Genomic DNA, 20,921 nt, shown 5'->3' on the forward strand with positions numbered 1-20,921 from the left:
CAACGTGACCTAACGCTGTACTACTAGAATGTTGAAATACGTTGTGGCAACGTTCACGGTTGTCCATGGGCATTGTCAGAACACCATGGGCATTGTCAGAACAACGCGACCTAACGCTGTACTAGAATGTTGAAATACGTTGTGGCAACGTTCACGGTTGTCAACGGAACACCATGGGCATTATCACAACAACTTGACCTAACGCTGTACTAGAATGTTGAAATACGTTGTGGCAACGTTCACGGTTGTCCACAGAACACCATGGGCATTGTCACAACAACGTGACCTAACGCTGTACTAGAATGTTGAAATACGTTGTGGCAATCAACGTTCACGGTTGTCAACGGAACACCATGGGCATTATCACAACAACTTGACCTAACGCTGTACTAGAATGTTGAAATACGTTGTGGCAACGTTCACGGTTGTCCACAGAACACCATGGGCATTATTACAACAACGTGACCTAACGCTGTACTAGAATGTTGAAATACGTTGTGGCAACGTTCACGGTTGTCAACGGAACACCATGGGCATTATCACAACAACTTGACCTAACGCTGTACTAGAATGTTGAAATACGTTGTGGCAACGTTCACGGTTGATCCACAGAACACCATGGCGCATTATCACAACAACGTGACCTAACGCTGTACTAGAGATGTTGAAATACGTTGTGGCAACGTTCACGGTTGTCAACGGAACACCATGGGCATTATCACAACAACGTGACCTAACGCTGTACTAGAATGTTGAAATACGTTGTGGCAACGTTCACGGTTGTCAACGGAACACCATGGGCATTATCACAACAACGTGACCTAACGCTGTACTAGAATGTTGATATACGTTGTGGCAACGTTCACGGTTGTCCACAGAACACCATGGGCATTGTCACAACAATGTGACCTAACGCTGTACTAGAATGTTGAAATACGTTGTGGCAACGTTCACGGTTGTCCACAGAACACCATGGGCATTATCACAACAACGTGACCTAACGCTGTACTAGAATGTTGAAATACGTTGTGGCAACGTTCACGGTTGTCAACGGAACACCATGGGCATTATCACAACAACGTGACCTAACGCTGTACTAGAATGTTGAAATACGTTGTGGCAACGTTCACGGTTGTCAACGGAACACCATGGGCATTATCACAACAACGTGACCTAACGCTGTACTAGAATGTTGAAATACGTTGTGGCAACGTTCACGGTTGTCCACAGAACACCATGGGCATTGTCAGAACAACGCGACCTAACGTTGTACTAGAATGTTGAAATACGTTGTGGCAATTGCAACGTTCACGGTTGTCAACGGAACACCATGGGCATTATCACAACAACTTGACCTAACGCTGTACTAGAATGTTGAAATACGTTGTGGCAACGTTCACGGTTGTCCACAGAACACCATGGGCATTGTCACAACAACGTGACCTAACGCTGTACTAGAATGTTGGAATACGTTGTGGCAATCAACGTTCACGGTTGTCAACGGAACACCATGGGCATTATCACAACAACGTGACCTAACGCTGTACTAGAATGTTGAAATACGTTGTGGCAACGTTCACGGTTGTCCACAGAACACCATGGGCATTATCACAACAACGTGACCTAACGCTGTACTAGAATGTTGAAATACGTTGTGGCAACGTTCACGGTTGTCCACAGAACACCATGGGCATTGTACCAAACAACAACGCGACCTAACGTTGTACTAGAATGTTGAAATACGTTGTGGCAACGTTCACGGTTGTCAACGGAACACCATGGGCATTATCACAACAACTTGACCTAACGCTGTACTAGAATGTTGAAATACGTTGTGGCAACGTTCACGGTTGTCAACAGAACACCATGGGCATTATCACAACAACGTGACCTAACGCTGTACTAGAATGTTTGAAATACGTTGTGGCAATCAACGTTCACGGTTGTCAACGGAACACCATGGGCATTATCACAACAACTTGACCTAACGCTTGTACTAGAATGTTGAAATACGTTGTGGCAACGTTCACGGTTGTCAACACAGAACACCATAAGGCATTATCACAACAACGTGACCTAACGCTGTACTAGAATGTTGAAATACGTTGTGGCAACGTTCACGGTTGTCAACGGAACACCATGGGCATTATCGCAACAACGTGACCCTAACGCTGTACTAGAATGTTGAAATACGTTGTGGCAACGTTCACGGTTTCAACGGAACACCGGCGGGCATTATCACAACAGCAGTGACCTAACGCTGTACCTTTAGAGTGTTAGCGAAATGCGTTTATTGGCAACGTCTTCATGTCAACGGAACACCATGGGCATTACAACAACGACGTGACCTAAAGTTGTAATAGGAGGTTGAAATACGTTGTGGCAACGTTCACGGTTGTCCACAGAACACCATGGGCATTATCACAACAACGTGACCTAACGCTGTACTAGAATGTTGAAATACGTTGTGGCAACGTTCACGGTTGTCAACAGGACACCATGAGCGTTGTCAGAACAACGCGACCTAACGTTGTGTTAATGGGTTGAAATACGTTGTGACAACGTTACCTAAAGACGTCCATGTATCTGTTACTTACTGGTAGCTGCAAGCACGGTCGCTCCGATCAGGAGCACAACAGTTTGTAGAGTGTCCGTATAGATCACTGCTGCCAGCCCTCCTGCAAATACAAATATTTTCATACACCATATTCATATACCTACCGCATGTCCTCCAAAAGGCGTCTCGCGACCTCCTTTAAGCTCTGACTACTTTATACTCATTATCTATATAATAATTTAATTGCCGGTCACAAAACTTCAATTTATTATATTGATTATATAATCATAAATAATTTAATTCAATTATAATAATAACAAAATATAATTTAACATAATAATGATAAAATATGATTTAAAATAATAATAAATATAATTTCATATGATAATTATAACAAAATATAATTTTCATATAATAATGATACTAAATTATATATTAATTGTTTCAAGCATTGTTTCAAGTTATTTCGTTTTAAGTCTCAAGTACCCAGAAGAGCTCGTTAAATCTCTACGATCAACAAGAACGTGATGCGGTCGATGTCGCACTGACCTAAGACGGTGTAGAAGGCTGTTACTGTCAGTATACCGGTGACGCAGTAGTACATGTTCCATCCGAGTAGTAGCTGTATAAACAACGCCCCCGTGTAGATCTCAGACTAGGGGGAAACAGAGAACATGTAAACATTCCACATTTAAGCATCCACTACACTTCTGCTCACAACTGTTGTACAGCCTGGGAAACCTACCGCGGTAACTGGCCAAACCTTTACCCAATCACTGAAAAAAGCTTGCGGAATTTACGATGGAAGAATTAGCGTGGCATGTTCAAGGAAATAAAGCAATACGTTTGTGATACTACCACGGTATATTTTCGTAATCCCGGGACCGTATGCCCTTATTCTCGAAACGTTCGTAGCCCTAAGAATTCGTAACTTTGATCGTAGCCAATGTGTTAAGAATGGGCTTAAGAAGTTCGTAGGGCTACGAACGTTTCGAGAATAGCGAGCCAGTGCTTACGTGTAGAGGCGGTGGGATATTGCTTAAAGCGGCCTAGAACTAAACTCACTCACTCACTCTAACGGAGATTGACATACCTATAGAACTGTACATGTACTTGAAAAAACATTGATATGCATATCTCATACTCGATCTATGTTCGGGAATCGAACCCGGGTCTTCAGCGTGACGAGCGAACGCTTTAACCACTAGGCTACCCACTGCCCCAAATCTTCTTTAGACATGTCAGTTGTGTGAAAGAGGTACAACGATGTTCATTCAGATGAATGATGAAGACAACATATACAATAACATGTGCGCTGAGATCCATGCACGGTTAATATGCCGCACACAACGCCCCCACCACCCACCCCCCTCACCGAGATACGTGTCAGGATGTAGAGCAGCAGGGCGAGGACGGAGAGGTAGATGCGCAGTCGCCGTCCCCCAAACCTCCTGTGTAGATACTCCGGCATCGTGAACGACTTGCAACAGAAGAATACAGCACGCTTACACCTTTTTCAACTACGTTATTTGTAGATTTGAGTATACTTGTTGTTCGTTAACATATTAACCTTTTCAAACTTTTACTATTTACTGTTTTTGTTTGTTGCTTAACGCCGCACTCAGCAAGTTTCTAGCTAAATGACGGCGAAATGTAAAAACTCGAGTCTGGACAAGACGGAAAAGGGATTGACATAATGCGTATCGAATGGATACAATTGGACACAATTTGGTTTGTTTTTGTTTTTGTTTAATATTCAACCTACACGTATATGGCGGCGGTCTGTAAATAGTCGAGTCTGGACCAGACAATCCAGTGATCAACTGCATGAGCATCAATCTACGCCATTGGGATACGATGACATGTTCCTGACCACCCGATCCAGTTAGTCGCCTTTTACGTCAAGCATTGGTTGCTGAAGACCAATTCTAACCCGGATCTTCACGGGTACGACACAATTTGGATACGATGAGATGCGTCCATGACAGTTTGACCACCAGATCCCGTTAGACAGGTTTTACAACAGGTATGGGTTAAGAATTAGGGTCGAGGGAATTGGTCGAGTGACGGATCGAGTGACTTTCATTTTCATAGCAAATTAACCGATTTTAAACTCGTTCACATATTCTTTCAAGAACGTACTATCACATAACGTTATTTATCCACACAGCGAAACCTGTTTATCCATAAGACGGTGTCACGGCCATCACCTCAGTACCAAGAGAAAGTTCTTTTGCATATACATTTTGTGTATCTAAGCGTTCCCATGAATGTAGTGAAGTGTGTGTCAAGTATGTTTTAAGATTAACCGATTTTAAATTTCACAGTCGTTCATTCTCAATCCGTTCCGAGGCGAATTATTATACTACGTATTTACAAACATAGCGAAACCTCGTTAATCCAGACGGTGCCACAACCATCGTCTGGGTACGAAGACAGGTTCTTTTTCTCATTTCAAAGCCTTTTAATGAAGCTCGGTCGGGAGTTGGGGTTTCCTGTCTAACGAGGGTTTACTGTACAGAGGAAGCTGATACTAAGATACTTACCCCACTCGCCACATACACTGGTACAAAAAGCCACCCGAGGGCTATCAGTAAATATATCGCCTACAACAGAAACATACATGCAAGTCAATATGACACTAACTTGTCGTCACATTTGTCAGTTTAATACCACATGGTGATAACGATCAAATCTTGAAAAAAAAATCAAGTATATTTACAAACCTTATAAAGCATGTCAAGAACATATATACTCACATGCCATTCATACACAACCACCGAGTACCCGGATGCAGCAGCCGCTCCGGCTAAACCAATGAACATTGGCGCTCCCACGTTACTTGCGAACAGCGAAGCACCCACCTAGAAAGGGAGACAATTCTGTCTGTTTGTACATGAATAATTCATTCATTCATGCATTCATTCTTTCGTTCGATGGATTCAATCAATCAGTCAATCAATCAATCGTTCGTTCGTTCGTTCATTCATTCATTCGTTCGTTCTCTCACTCATTTATTTCAATATTTATCTGTTTATTTGTCGCGACCAGTATGCTTTAGATGTAGACACCTCCGAACAGAGATTGTTTGCATCGTTGCTAGCCGTAGACCAAGACACGGGGCGTAACTCTGCAACGAATTGTGACGTCGATAACGTCAAGCTGGAGATAAATATCTTACCGTGAGCCAGTTCATACTTTTCCCAGCCAGAAAGTAGCCCATGGCTCCCCGTCTGGTTGGCATACAGGCGGACTGAAATTAGTTAAAAATCGGTGTTTAATGAAAGGTGTACAAGAGGTCCACGTACCAGATAAGACAAGTCAAGAAAAACACTCACTCTACCTGAAGGGTCATGACAACTTTATGGCTATACAACTTCTTTATTCTGTGGAAGGCGACGTTTCGACATAGATGATAATGTCGTTGTCAAGCAAGTGATATTAGAATCTATGTCGAAAAGTCGCCATTCACAGAAGAAAGAAGTTGTATATCCATAAAATTATCATCATTCTTCATCACCTCAGCTTCTAAAATGCTCATCAAAGAGCTCATTGTACCTGTACAAGGTAACTATATAGATGACAGTTGATAGTGAAGGTTGGGGTATTCATAATCATTTAGACAGGGATCTTCATCTACAATCTGGTAGCCTCGAACATATGCAATAGTGCTGATACGGCTTAAAACAACATTTACTCGCTGCACCATTTCGATGGGGAGCAAATCAAATTGACCACGCGACAAAATAACAAAAAATTGAGCGTTGTTTTACGTGACATTTATCAATATTTCAGCAGGTCATTCCAATATATAATATGAAAAAAGTATCGTGACAACAATGATTACTGACCCCCATATATCCTCATGGAAACAAATAAAGGAACACATGAAAGGACATGCGTTCCTTTATGCTTTTCCGGCTTTTCACCCACAGTGCAATTTCAAAGTATGCGAAGAAACCTGGAAAAGATTTGCTTTCATGTGTTCCCTTATTTGTTTCCATGAGTATATAATCGTTTATATTCTTATCATAATTATTTTTGTCTGATCATATTGAGTCTGGGTGAGCACCATACATTGATTCATATATGCACGTGCTATAGTATCTCAAGCATCAAAATACGAGTGTAGCAAATATCAAGTTTCAGTAAACTGTTCTTTAAGCTTGATATCTTGGAAAATGAACTGATTTCGTTGTTGATAGGCAAATAGGGGCCTCCTCAACTGACAACTGTTTAAAGATATCAAGTTATTAAGATAATGAATGCTGGCATGTCACTGAGGACTACTGAAGCGATGTCAATTATCACCCATAACCAAACAGCAAGAAAACATCAGCGAACAAATGACGTCAACGCAGAATACGCCAGAGACATCCTCTAGTACAATGAGTGAGTGAGTTTAGTTTTACGCCGAACTCAGCAATATTCCAGTCAGTGAATAATCGAGTCTTGACCAGACAATCCAATGATCAACAGCATTTCCTCAAATACAAAATTTTGGTATATTGGAACAAGCCCTCAATCAAGAATGGAACGTAATACCTCAAGTTCAACGTTTGACGCAGTCAGTGAGACGGAGGGTCAAGGACATTGTTGCATTTGGCTGAGTATACACCAGATATTGGCATTACGTTCAGTTATCGCCATATATGTGATTTCTTGAGGATTGTTTGCCAGAATCTTAAAAATGACCGCACTTGTAAAGCCAAATGAGTAAATACTTTGCCATATTTGTTTATGTGAATAAACCACGGTTCTTCGTTCTTTTCTTACTTTTAGATTTGTCATTTATGAGTCCTTGAGAACAAATTTGTCCAGATGTCGAAGTTAAATTGAGGTTTGGATGGGTTCCAGTGCTGTGAGACAATGGTAACATATTGATACATTTTTTTCCGTTTGTATATCATTCTCAAAGGCACAATTTAACAGAAGCAGCGCTAGACGTTTACTGTCGCGAATGAAATGCTGGTGTACGGAAAGATTCTGAATACATGACACGATTTTATGGACAACAACTTTTTTTATTCTTTACACGACGTTTAAGAGCTAATTCCTGCTCCTTCGTCAGGTGAATACTGAGTCAGTGCGCAGAGTGAAAATATATAGATAAAACATGTTTACACAACTCAAGGTGGAAGAGATACGTGTTTATTTCTTTAATAGGCCAACGGCCAACATGACAAATACATCATACATACTTTCAAATGCGCATTGCCAACATTTGCCTCCCTCACCCAACCCAACCCACTTGCAAAAACCTTTCGTGACAGAAGATAGCACTTAAAAGGAAATAAACATTCATGGATAATTCAGATTATAGTTTTGCTTTACCTGAAATATATGATAAAGATAACAACATTATGTGGAGACAATTAGATAGGATTAATGTACAAAGATGACAATGTGCGTATTAAGCCAATGAGATAAACGGTTTCACAATGTAAGACGAAGACGACGATTATATGGCAATGGAGTATACACTGGGGAGATATATGCCTTGGTTCAATAGGTGACACATCAGGGCATCTTGCGAGCCAGGGTAACACGTCAGAGCATTGCGTTGTGTTGAAACGTCAATCTAGGGCCATTCTGTTGCTAAAACGGTGAAGCGGTCGTTTGCGAAAAGGAGTGGGTTCTCACAACTTTCAAGTTCCCTTCAATCACATCCTTTGGCGTCCTTCGTACAGCTGTTGTATCGTCGTTTCTAGGGGCGGCCACTACAGGGGGGGTCTGTAAGGTGATTGTTTTGCTGAAAACGTCTCCATAAGTGCCAAAAGGTGTTTCTATTGACGTTGACCAGCAAAGTCACGTTGCGAACATACCTATAGCTCTCCACCGCCCTTTAGCAGGGATATCTCTGGGTATGATGCACTGTATAAATGTCCAGTTTATTATTATTAATGTTATTATTATCCCCGAGGAGTGGCATGTCGACCTTGTTTCAGAACGATAAATAAAGATGGTTCTTTTCTGGCCTTTTTAAAATTGAACAGTGATGGAGTTTTTTTCCTTTATATTTCGCGCAATTCCATGTCACAACAACTCGAGCATATATACCACTACGAGCAGATACTGGTGATAATAGCAAGACTATAACACACGGAATATTTCCCCAGCCTTTAATGCTGGAATCAGTCGATTAAATGAACCATGTATTTGTTACTAACCATTCACTACTTGTGCCTGTTTCAGTACAATGCAAGAAGTTGATGGAGTTGTTTTCGAACATGTCATGCATCTTTTATATTTCGTGCAACTCCATGTCACAACAACTCGAGAACTACCACCATTCGAAAAAAGTCAAAAACAATATCTGTTAAAAACTGCCTGAATGTTCACTGGTTGGTGAATTCCTACACTGTGAAAATGAAAATGTCGTGATTAGAATGTGGGAATGAATATAAATGCCAAATTCAATTCACCGCACACAATCAGCTCTCATTTATAACTCACTCATACATGCACTGAGATTAATTCACAACATTCATGAATAAGTGAACTAACCCATAAATAAACATGAATTCACAGACCATCTTGCATTTTACAGAAACAGGCATGATTACAGTGAATGGTTTGTGGAAAATACATGGTTCTTTACTGGACTGATTCCAGCATTAAAGACTGGGAAAATAGTCCCTGTGTTATAGTCGGAGCAGTCTTGTCTATCATCACCAGGATCTGCTGGTAATATTGTACATGCTAGAGTTATTGTGACATGTTGTTGCACGTAATATAAAAGATGCATGACATGTTCGATAAGAACTCAGTGTTCACTAAAAAAGGCCAAACAACCAGATGCTTATCAATTCCACACAATACTTAAGTCTGAAAAACATATCTTCATTGGCTCCCAATTGAATCACGTATCACTTTTAAAGTTCTCTGTACTGTCTACTAATGCCTCCACAACCAAGCCCCATCCTACCTTACTGACTCAGAACCAGCTCTTACTTACTGTACCAACTTTCCAACTTTCCTCATTTGGTAACCGATCGTTCTTTCATGCAGCCCAAAGACTATGGAAATCATTGCAAGTCCACATCTGATTCTCTGACAGCTTTCAAATCACGACTTAAGACTTACCCTTTCTCCGCTGTATATAACTGACTCTCTCCCTCTTCCCCCTGTGCTTTGAGCATGCACTAGTGTGTGGATTATAGCTCATAACAAATGGCCTTTATTATTTTTTACAGATTAAGATGAAAATGCAGCAAAGAAGGTTCGGGTGATCCTGGCACAGTCAGACTGGTAAGGCTCATCATCAGCTCAGGGCCCTTGCCCCCTCTACACGCAGCCCAGACAGCGAATGGGACTTCTCCCAGGAAACGCTGCCTAGTCGAACCCACCAAGAACTTTCCGGAGAATATGTAGACTCCCCAACACTGCAGCCTTCTGCATTGCCCAGAGTGTCAGAAGGGCTGTGCTCCCGGTGGAGAACCCGGACACTCTCCTGATCTGCGTCAAGAGATCAGGACGTACCAAACCAAGGGCACCGAGAACAATGAGGAGTCTGACGACAGTGTACTTTGGATGCAAGCGAGACATTTCAAAGGCGAGGTCCGCATATTTATCATGCTTTTCCTGAATCTTGCCAATCACATTGGTGTCAAAATATTCAATGATATAAATAAATTCATTGGCTTTATCAAAAAGGGCAAGATGAGGTTTGGCTGGAATTCTTCTGAGGCTGTATATGGGCCTATTCCAAAGAAGTTTGAAAGCATCATTTTCCATGACGCCCCGGACATGTTCAGGGTCGTACCATGGATGGACCTCGGAGTTAAAGCAACAGGCATGTCGGAGACGGTAGTAAAAGCAAAGAGCCATGCCATCATGTCGTTTAAGATATGCTGTTTGTACCAAGGAAGGGCATCCACTGACAAGGTGTTGGACCGTCTCTGTAAATTCATTACACAGTAGGCATTTCATGTTAATATTTTCTTTAAGAATCACATTTTGGTGATTGCGAGTGGGAAGTGACTGGTCCTGAGCAGCAAAAAGGAAGCCCTCAGTTTCACATTTGAAACCCGCCGACTTCATCCAGGCGAAGGAGTCGGTGGGATTGCTATTCTGTTTCACACACTGCATTTACACACGATGCAATGGCTTCTCAAACCCGACCTCCAGAATTGACTGGCATGTATAATCAGAAAGCTTCTCATTATTATTAATATTATTATTATCTATTAATCGTTCTGGTACGTGTACGTACATACATGTACATAATAAATCACCGTGGATGTGAGTAGTCACTGCAATGCCAGTGTTGAGCAGTGATAAATCCTACATTAATGAATAATGCAGAGCGTATTTAAAGAGTGTCAGCTGAGCATCAATCAGTCTATTTCCGCCACTTCTCAGTAGGGAGTGAGTAAGTTTAATTTTACGCCGCACTCAGCAATATAACAGCTATATGGCGGCGGTCTGTCAATAATCGAGTCGTGACCAGACAATCCAGTGATCAATAGCATGAGCATCGATCTACGCAATTGGGATACGAATGATATGTCACCACGTCAGCGAACATGACCACCCGATCCCGTTAGTCGCCTCTTACGACAAGCATTGGTTTTCTGAAGATCAATTCTAACCCGAATCCTCACGGGTCGGAGAATATTAGCGATACTCTAGGAATATATAAGGATCTAAATATGGACAAACTTTATGGATGAGCAACTTCTTTATTCAAGTGATGCGACGTTTCGATACAGATTCTTGTATCGTTATCAAGCAGGTCAAGGATCACCTAAATAAAGAAGTTTATTCATAAAATTTGTCCTTATCTGACTCTCCAGCTTCTAGAAATGCAACTCAAAGAAGTTATATAGAACTAGTTAAGTTAGTTAGAATTAGGTTAGATGTAGTTAAAGGTATTGGGGTTTAAATGTATCTTAAAGGAACGAATAAAGTTTTAATAACTGAATCTAGAGATATGGTCACATCATTATGTGACAGATGGAATTGATGCGTTCATAGCCGCTGGGACTCTGACGTCGGTTTTCAATCCATTGGTTGGTTTATCGATTTCAAGTTAGGTGTTTGTAACAGCGGAAAATCGGCTTACGTGCTACCTATATGAATGAAATGCATTCAGAAGTTACCAAATCATATCTAATCTGTTAACACGATTTGCATTTTCAACATTAGCATGTTTGCGATGTAAGAAAAATTATGGTAAAAACATGTGATGCTTCATGTCAAACTTGATGAAACACGGAACCATATGGCATAGGTCAAACGATATTCCATGTTAAGCTATTTTATAATGCTATGAAAGCCTTTTGAAGTAACAATTGATATATCAAATGTCAAAAGTGATCAAAACCAACACTAAACAAGTAGCTGGCGTTATGTTGCACTTCTATTAAATAACAATGTGACTGGCGATTTGTCGCACTTTTATTAAATAACAATGTCACCGGCGATATGCGTACTTCTATTAAACAACAACGTGACGAGTGATATGCGTAATTCTATTAAATAACAATGTGACGGGCGATATGCGTACTTCTATTAGATAACAACATCACTAGTGATATGCGTAATTCTATTAAACAACAATGTGACGGGTAATATATCGCACTTCTATTAAACAACAATGTGACGGGCAATATATCGCACTTCTATTAAATAACAATGTGACGGGCAATATATCGCACTTTTATTAAATAACAATGTGACGGGCAATATATCGCACTTCTATTAACTAACAATGTGACGGGCAATATATCGCACTTCTATTAAACAACAATGTGACGGGCAATATATCGCACTTCTATTAACTAACAATGTGACGGGTAATATATCGCACTTCTATTAACTAACAATGTGACGAGCAATATATCGCACTTCTATTAACTAACAATGTGACGAACAATGTATCGCACTTCTATTAACTAACAATGTGACGGGCAATATGTCGCACTTCTATTAACTAACAATGTGACGGGCAATATATCGCACTTCTATTAAACAACAATGTGACGGGCAATATGTCGCACTTCTATTAACTAACAATGTGACGGGCAATATATCGCACTTCTATTAACTAACAATGTGACGGGCAATATATCGCACTTCTATTAAACAACAATGTGACGAGCAATATATCGCACTTCTATTAAATAACAATGTGACGAGCAATATATCGCACTTCTATTAACTAACAATGCGTGACGACATCGTAATATATCGCACTTCTATTAACTAACAATGTGACGGGTAATATATCGCACTTCTATTAAACAACAATGTGACGAGCAATATATCGCACTTCTATTAACTAACAATGTGACGAGCAATATATCGCACTTCTATTTACTAACAATGTGACGAGCAATATATCGCACTTCTATTAACTAACAATGTGACGGGTAATATATCGCACTTCTATTAACTAACAATGTGACGAGCAATATATCGAACTTCTATTAAACAACAATGTGACGAGCAATATATCGCACTTCTATTAACTAACAATGTGACGGGTAATATATCGCACTTCTATTAAACAACAATGTGACGAGCAATATATTGCACTTCTATTAACTAACAATGTGACGGGTAATATATCGCACTTCTATTAAACAACAATGTGACGGATAATATATCGCACTTCTATTAAATAACAATGTGACGGGTAATATGTCTCAGTTTTATAAAATAACAAATGTGACGGGCCTGTGCCGTACTTCTATTAAATAACAACGTGACTGCCGATATGTCGCATCTGTATTAGGTAACAACGAAACTGGCGATGATGATAGACAATAATCCCTTATCATCTGCAAAAGAAACTTCACATTTCGAGAAATGAATTATATTGAAAGCGGGTAGTACAAGGTAGTAAATATAGACGAATGCCATAATGGCCAGGTAATGGCCTGACGCAAAATACAAATATACTGACCTGCAATAAAAACGCAACTCCGAATTCATGACAATTATACTTTTTCAGCATGAGTTTGGATTTGATGCTTTAACACAATTGTTTTGATTTCTTGAATTGCGTTTCTTTTGCTGGTCAGTATATTTTAGATAACAACTTGTAAACAGCATTGCCAATTTCCTCCATACTGATTTCTTTTTCAAGATTGTCTCTTAGTGTTTTGTTAAGAGTTGGAGTTTTTATATCATTCAAAGAGTGATTCAAGAAGTATTCCTCCTTATTCTGTTCCTGAGCAGCATATAGATTTTTTTAAAATAACTTTACTTCATTAAGTATTGATTTACTGTCTATAATTTCTTTGTTATCATTAGTTGATGATAACTTAAAGGTCACATGCAACGTAAAACACAACTTTGCAGATTTTGATACCTTTCGGTATGGACTTACGTACAGATACAAATCATCAAACATGCAAATTCAACTTATAAAGTTGAAAACTAACGCGATGAAAAAAACCCCTCGAAATCGGAGTTCAAACGATTCACTAAATTCACCCCAGCGCTTGGGGTGAAAAGTGATTTCAACAGCTGTGCTGGGCTGCGCTCATAGCGCATGCGCAGGGAAATAGGTTCGCGCAACTTGGAAGCGGGATGTCCGGATTATAACGTCGTGAGCAGGAGTAGTCTAATCAAAATAAATAGTAAATAATCTACTCATTACATAAAAGAACTCTGTTAGGATCTAGATCTACTCAGCTATGTGTCAACCAGTAAGGCGTTCGACATTTCAAGACGGAATACTTTCGCGGGCGGTGAATACTCGGTGAAGGCTTTGATGTGAGCTATTTTTCTAATGTTTTGTTGATATTTCACAGGCGCGAGCTTTTTATATGTTATGACAGTAGATTACCGATTTAACTGTTTATATAATTTGATTTGTCTATTTCACCACACGTTCTTCTTACCGAGTCACTTTCTCAGTTCGATACTTAAAAGCAATGTCATTATTTAGCGTTGACAGAATTTCTAACTGTGATATAGATATGTCGTTGTCACAGACAAAACTCAATGTCTGTTTTATTGACTCCTATGTGTCTGCCTGCCTGTCTGCTTATAACAATATTCAATACACAACTTCGATCACTGACCACATGCAATTTGAACTTAACACCTATCAGGCTAAACACCATAAACAAAACGCATTGATATATGGCCTGAGTTCGGTCTCTGTCACATTATCTAATTACACAGACAGGCAGGTGTGATACTTGTACACATGACATGTTATGATGTCTGTTGATTGCAAAATGTTATACACAAAAAATGAGCATGTATTTACAAAACCCAACATCTCTATATATTATACACACACACAATGAGCCGTGAGGGAAGCCAATGAAAGGCTTCGTTACACTTGAGTGCACACCCACCCGCTCTGACTGGGTTCGGTATCCCGGGTGCTTCGTTTCTTGGGAAGTAAACCCAAGTACAAAATAATGCACTTTTGATTTGCGATTGTACGCTTATAATTTTGTTTATATGTTTTTTCATAATCAGCAACATATATATTATGTCATGAATAAGTGATAATTGTGTTTAAATCATTATGTTTGATTTTTTGGTTGCATGTGACCTTTAAGATATTGATACTATAAATATAATGGGATGTTGCGAAACTTGTTTCTATGTGTATATCATCATTAGCTTTCATTTTACATAAATAAACCATCCAATGTCAGGGAAGTTGACAGTGGTTATAACATAATTCCAAAAGCTGTTCCATGTGAAAATATTGACAGAGAATGCTGCAAAACCACAATCAAAATTAAAAGTATTATTACAAGTAATGTGATACGCATGGCTACTACATGATGTGCATGGCTAACGATGTACAATGAAGCCAGTCCAGTTGAATTGTTTGACTATGGGTGCATTGGAAAGTCACAGTCACTTAACCAAAGTTGTTCTTGGGGAAATGTTTGCGACCATTCGTATCATTACATATTTGAGTGTTAATTATATACTGTACAGAGAACTACCATGATGACTAATTTACGCAGTGTTACCAATGTGAATATAACCTATGAGTTACTATTACATGGCAATGCAGATCTGACTGTTCACATAGATCAAAACATATTTAAAATTGTTCAAACATATATTAACCAATCAAAAAGATTTGTTTAATTACTGCAAATTGTTCCACTGTTTCCCATCTTTCTGTTCTTTTCTGCCCAACTTGTGTAAAGAATGTAAATAATATTTATGTATATACAACGGAGAGGGTGTTCTAAGTTGCATAACTTGTAGCCAATCCTTTTCTCGTGAAGAAAATATGTTTAAAACAAAACAAAACCACTTCTTTTCAGCTTTAAAACTGTGTACAACCTACACCGAAACGCGGGGCGATGGGGTAGCCTAATGGTTAAAGCGTTCGTTCGTCACGCCGAAAACCCGGGTTCGATTCCCCATATGGGTACAATGTGTGAAGCCCATTCCTGGTGTCTCCCGCCGTGGTATTGCTGGATTATTGCTAAAAGCGGCGTAAAATTAAACTCACTCACTACACCGAAACGCCGCTATGTACAATAACCAAGAAATTGTTATCCATAAAACCTTCATTAAAAACCTATCTTCCTGGTCGTTTAGTTCCATTTCGTTAAAGAACCACTAAACTTTGTTTTTTGTTACTCTTTTAACCATTACATATGAAAGATTTGTGGTTAGTCTTATGCGGAGCACCAAATTTATTCTTTAAAAACTTGTGGTTAATTAATACCGAGCGATTAAAAGTGGCCAAAAAGTCGCCTGCTTCCCTCTCGCCCGCCAACGAAACCACAGACAGGTTACGTAACTCTGTCGCCAGAGCACTGCAGTGACGTCATATGAGGAACGATTTTCAGTTAGTTGTATAGAAAATGTGTAGCACGCTCATCATTTTGATGATTTCTCGACATCAACGACGACATGCCGAATCGTTGCTTTGTCGTCAATTGCTCCTAGGGGTCGGGCGATGGTGTCCCCATGCACAGATTTCCACAGGACCCCGCAGTTCGTGCTAAATGGGTTATGTTTGTGAGTGCGAAGTGAGCGTTGTGGAAGCCTGAAACGATATCTTACTTGTGTTCAGATCGCTTCACGGAAGTTAAAGAATCAAAACTACTTACTAGTTGTAGTAAAATATGCATATGATTGATGACCATAAAGATTTTCTATGACACAACTTGTAACATAACGATTTCTTCCTCGGAAGTGAGGTTGTGGTCGAAGTAACAATAATATTGTAAGTAGTATTATATTGACACCCACCTCGCTGCCACGAGAGAAATTGTTATGATATACGCTATGTCATGCAAAATCCTATTGGCCATCAATAAAATACATATTTTACTACCAGTAGAAAGTAGTTTTGATTTTGTAACTCGGTGAAAACAAACCTAAATACCATTTATCCTCAGACTGGCGGATGTTCCCGACAGGGGTGCCGCCATTTTTAAAAATAAAAAAATCTGTTAGAATTAATGAGATTATAGTTTGTTTTCATCAAGTTAGAAAATCAAGACTACTTTCTACTGTTGTTAAATATGTATTGGAATCATAACCAAACGGATTTTGCATGACACAACTTATAACATAACGATTTCTTCCACGGAAGCGAGGTGGGGGGTCGAAGTCACAATACTGCGCGATAAATTTCTTCCTACATTCCCATAGTTAATGTCCACTCACCAGTATGTAGATACTAGTCAATGTGCGTCTTTATATTTGGTCTTATAATCCTAATTAGTTTATTATCACACTTGTATGCATTTTGAAACTAAATAAAAAGCAGACGATCTGCTGATACTTATAGTGAATTTATAACAGAACTGTAATATCTAGACATTTTATAGTTTGCCAATGTGAATCATAATTCGCACACACACCCTAGTGCATGTTGTCTGTCTCATTACACTTCACGGCGAAAACAATGATTCTGTTGAATGCTACGACAAATGAATAAAAACAAAATGCAAATATTAAAATTAAAACAGATTAAAGTTATAGGAACAATATCAGGCCATTACCTTGTTCGAGGAATGTATCCATCAATATCCACAAAACTGTTCCAAATGATGTGTCTTTTAACAGTTTAATATACGAAAAGTGATAAATCTTTTCAGGTGTTGGTGTATAGTCTCATTGGTCACCCAAGATAGCACACCTGGCAACTAATTGCATAATGTCCGCCTTTCTTTAAAAACAGTAATTTAGTTAGCCAATAATGGGCAATCAATCAATGTATTGCCGGTTAATCCTTTGAAAGAAGGACGTTGTTTTTACGCAGACACCGACACGACAGAGTGTATTCAGTATAGATTAGTAAATCTACATACATAAACACTACCTTTTGACAATTCCGCTGTGTAAGATAAAAGTAATTAATCAATCAGCGTGTTATCGGTTAATCCTTTGATCGATGTTTATAATGTTGAATATTTACTCCAGACACAAGAAATGCCAAATGGGAACCTTTGTCGGGTAATCTAAGTGTGTTACCACTAATTATACCTGTTATAAATTCATTAACTGACCATCAAGTGAATGATGACAAATAACATGTGTAGGTTTATACCACCTAACACGGGTTACAACGAGGGAGTATTAATTGCTGTATTGCATGTGAAAACTTATGGGCTTTGAGAATACAAACAGATTTTTACATGACATGATTAAATATCGAGGTAAAACAACACAGAAATGGGATCAATTTGGATCAGTCATTATACAAATAGGGCCTAACGACACCAATCGATTTTGACAGAATCGTCTATGAAAACAAGTTGTAACTCGGAAACTAGGCAAAGCAGGAGACAAAATTAAATGACAGTAGATTGTGAGAACATATAGCTTTCATTTTCCACAACAATTGTCACGATTTCAGGTTTATACAAGCCTGTAAACAAGATAATTTACCCCCCTAAAATGTAGATGAATTCTGCATCGGCTCTCAAAGCTATTCCTCATATGACGTCACAGAGGCGCGCCGCTCTGATTGGTTGAAATTTCGTTCGCGGGTGAGAATTGTGCACTGTTGTCAAAAAGGTCGATTTAAGTCAATTAAAGGTCGAAATGAGTAGTTTTAATGACGGGGTTTCATTTATAACGATGCCAGTTAGTGATTTATGTATTTGTACCCCCTAGGGTTTATGTGACCTTTAAAAGGCAATTTTATTGTTCTAATAGAAATTACCAGGTCACCAGCTGTGATCAGCATGAATACAAGCTTCTGCATTTTTGTGTACTGAAAATTACATTGGCCAAAGTTCAGATGATGATGATGATGATGATGATGATGATGGTGATTTGGAGATTTAAAATGCGCTTTCTTTAGAATACTAAAATGGACATTGTCGCGTTGTCGCATTGTCGCCCTTTGGTTAATTGTGCCAGATTTAAGAAAAATTGGACAAAGGCATTTGTCTGGACATAAATGTATTGTTCATTCGTTGTACTGATTTATTCACTACTGTTAACCAGACAGGTTATTAGGTTTCAGTTTATGTACATACGAACAGTTCGCGAAAACACACCTGACAACAACTTACTTCGCGGAAAGCTCGAGCATGCAAAAAGCATGCATTTTCGCCACGTGTGGAGTTCGAAGGGAAATTGTAGTTAGTTCGTTTCGATATGTTGATAAGGCAGCACGCCTTGAGATAGTTCGTTAGTGGTAACCATTTGGGTGTTAGATTGTTTGACAGAGGTTTAGTGTAATAGAAAGTTGGGAATGTAAGATGTTGTAAAGGTATCAAAAGGTAAATTAAAACAAATATTAGATTCTGATTTAGTGGTTTTGTTTGATATCACAACTAGTACAGTTCCTGCTGACCAAAATGGTAGCAGAGCGTGGTTTATCGTGGTGTCTTCGTGGTTAGTTCGTGGTTTATTAGTTGTTGCACATGGTTATTGCCTGATGGTGGTTCATGGTGTTGCAAGTTAGAATTAGTTTGGATGCAGGAATTGTTCTAGTCTGTGAAAGGTAAGTTAGCTGATAGAAAGTTTGTTAGGTTAGTTTTAAAAAACAAAGAATAATAATGTCAGAACCTAAACAGGTAAGTCCAGATGAAACGGATTTAATAAAAACGGAAACTAAGCCGGTCCCTGATCAAAACAGTCAGTCGAGGACAGTCGTTGAAGATGTTTTGATAAAACTTAAAAGCAAAAGCCAGTGCAAAGTCTGCTTTCACGAAAGCTAGAAATAAACTCTACAACATGACCGAGGGTCAGAATGTTCAAACTCGTAGGGCTGTTAGAAATCAAATGGACCAATTGTGCATTGTGCAAGATCATGCAATGGAAATAATGATAAAACTGTCAGAAGAATATTCAAAAAATCAATGATGTAGCAAATGTTAAAAACATTAGCATGGAAATAACTAGGCTTGAAGATGAAAATGACAGTGCACAGGCACATGCTCAGCAGTACTTAGACTCTAGATCAGATGCTAGTTCTGCACTTAGTTTAAGAACAGGGATGTCAATGCTGTTTAGTCGTGATGAAGGCAATAGTAAAGGGCACAGTTTACCTGGCGCACAGAAGCCAACTAAACAGGGTAAAACAAGACCCACAGTTAACAAAGAAACTGCAGGAAATGAAGATGAATTTGATCAACCAAACGTCATGTTAAATGTCAATCCACACTATGAGCACAGTACACGCACAAATATCCCAGAACAAACCGCTAAAGGTGCAATAGGACGTGACATGTGGAAGCAGTTGGGTAGAGTTACTATTCCAGTGTTTGCTGGCGATGTTAGATCGTATCAGGGATGGAAAGCAGCATTTATTGCATGCATTGATAATTCACCAGCAACACCGGAATACAAACTACTGCAGTTGCGTCAGTATTTAGCCGGGGAAGCGCTTAGAGTGGTTAAAGATTTGGGACATAATGCAATTGCTTATCAGGTCGCTCTTGAAAGACTTGAGAGAAAATTTGGCGGCAAGAGACGACAGATTGCATTACATCTTGCAGAAATAGACAATTTCAAACCCATTCGACCTGGTCATGCAAAAGACCTAGATAGATTTGCAGACATGCTTGATGTAGCTGTAGTTAATCTTCGCGAATCTGACAGGGTTGAAGAATTAGGAAATGGCTTACTTTATATGAAGTTGCAAACAAAGATGACTGAGGCCATGGTTACAGAGTATCAACGTTGGGTATATGATAGACAAAGGCAAGAATCAGTTGAAACTCTCAGAGAATGGGTGCTCCAAGAAGCAGAGTTTCAAACTATTGCAGCTGAGACCATTCGTGGTGTCTGTGATAAGTCAGTAAAATCAGAGTACAAACGAGCTCCTCGTACATTTCTAGTGCATGATAGCAACCAGAATCGTGGTACACACTATGCTGGTGAGAAGTACTTGTGCAGAGTATGTACAGAGCCTCATGATGTATGGAACTGTAGAAAGTTCATCACGTTAAAA

The 20,921-nt window shown here is 39.3% G+C and overlaps 1 protein-coding gene across 1 annotated transcript in view; it reads right to left on the minus strand.

The window, feature by feature from the left end:
• Positions 1 to 20,921, minus strand: part of LOC124277557 (sodium/glucose cotransporter 4-like) — a 39,261-nt gene that overhangs the window by 11,232 nt on the left and 7,108 nt on the right. The window contains exons 2-7 of the mRNA XM_046713272.1: positions 5,739 to 5,810; positions 5,317 to 5,421; positions 5,104 to 5,163; positions 3,933 to 4,037; positions 3,107 to 3,212; positions 2,598 to 2,678 (exon numbers count right to left, since the gene is read on the minus strand). Coding sequence (XP_046569228.1) covers positions 2,598 to 2,678; positions 3,107 to 3,212; positions 3,933 to 4,037; positions 5,104 to 5,163; positions 5,317 to 5,421; positions 5,739 to 5,810 — 529 coding nt within the window. The remainder of the gene's footprint in view (positions 1 to 2,597; positions 2,679 to 3,106; positions 3,213 to 3,932; positions 4,038 to 5,103; positions 5,164 to 5,316; positions 5,422 to 5,738; positions 5,811 to 20,921) is intronic.

The sequence above is a fragment of the Haliotis rubra genome, unplaced genomic scaffold (assembly GCF_003918875.1).
Source record: "Haliotis rubra isolate DU_JTF1 unplaced genomic scaffold, ASM391887v1 Scf223, whole genome shotgun sequence".
Taxonomy (NCBI): Eukaryota; Metazoa; Mollusca; class Gastropoda; order Lepetellida; family Haliotidae; genus Haliotis; species Haliotis rubra.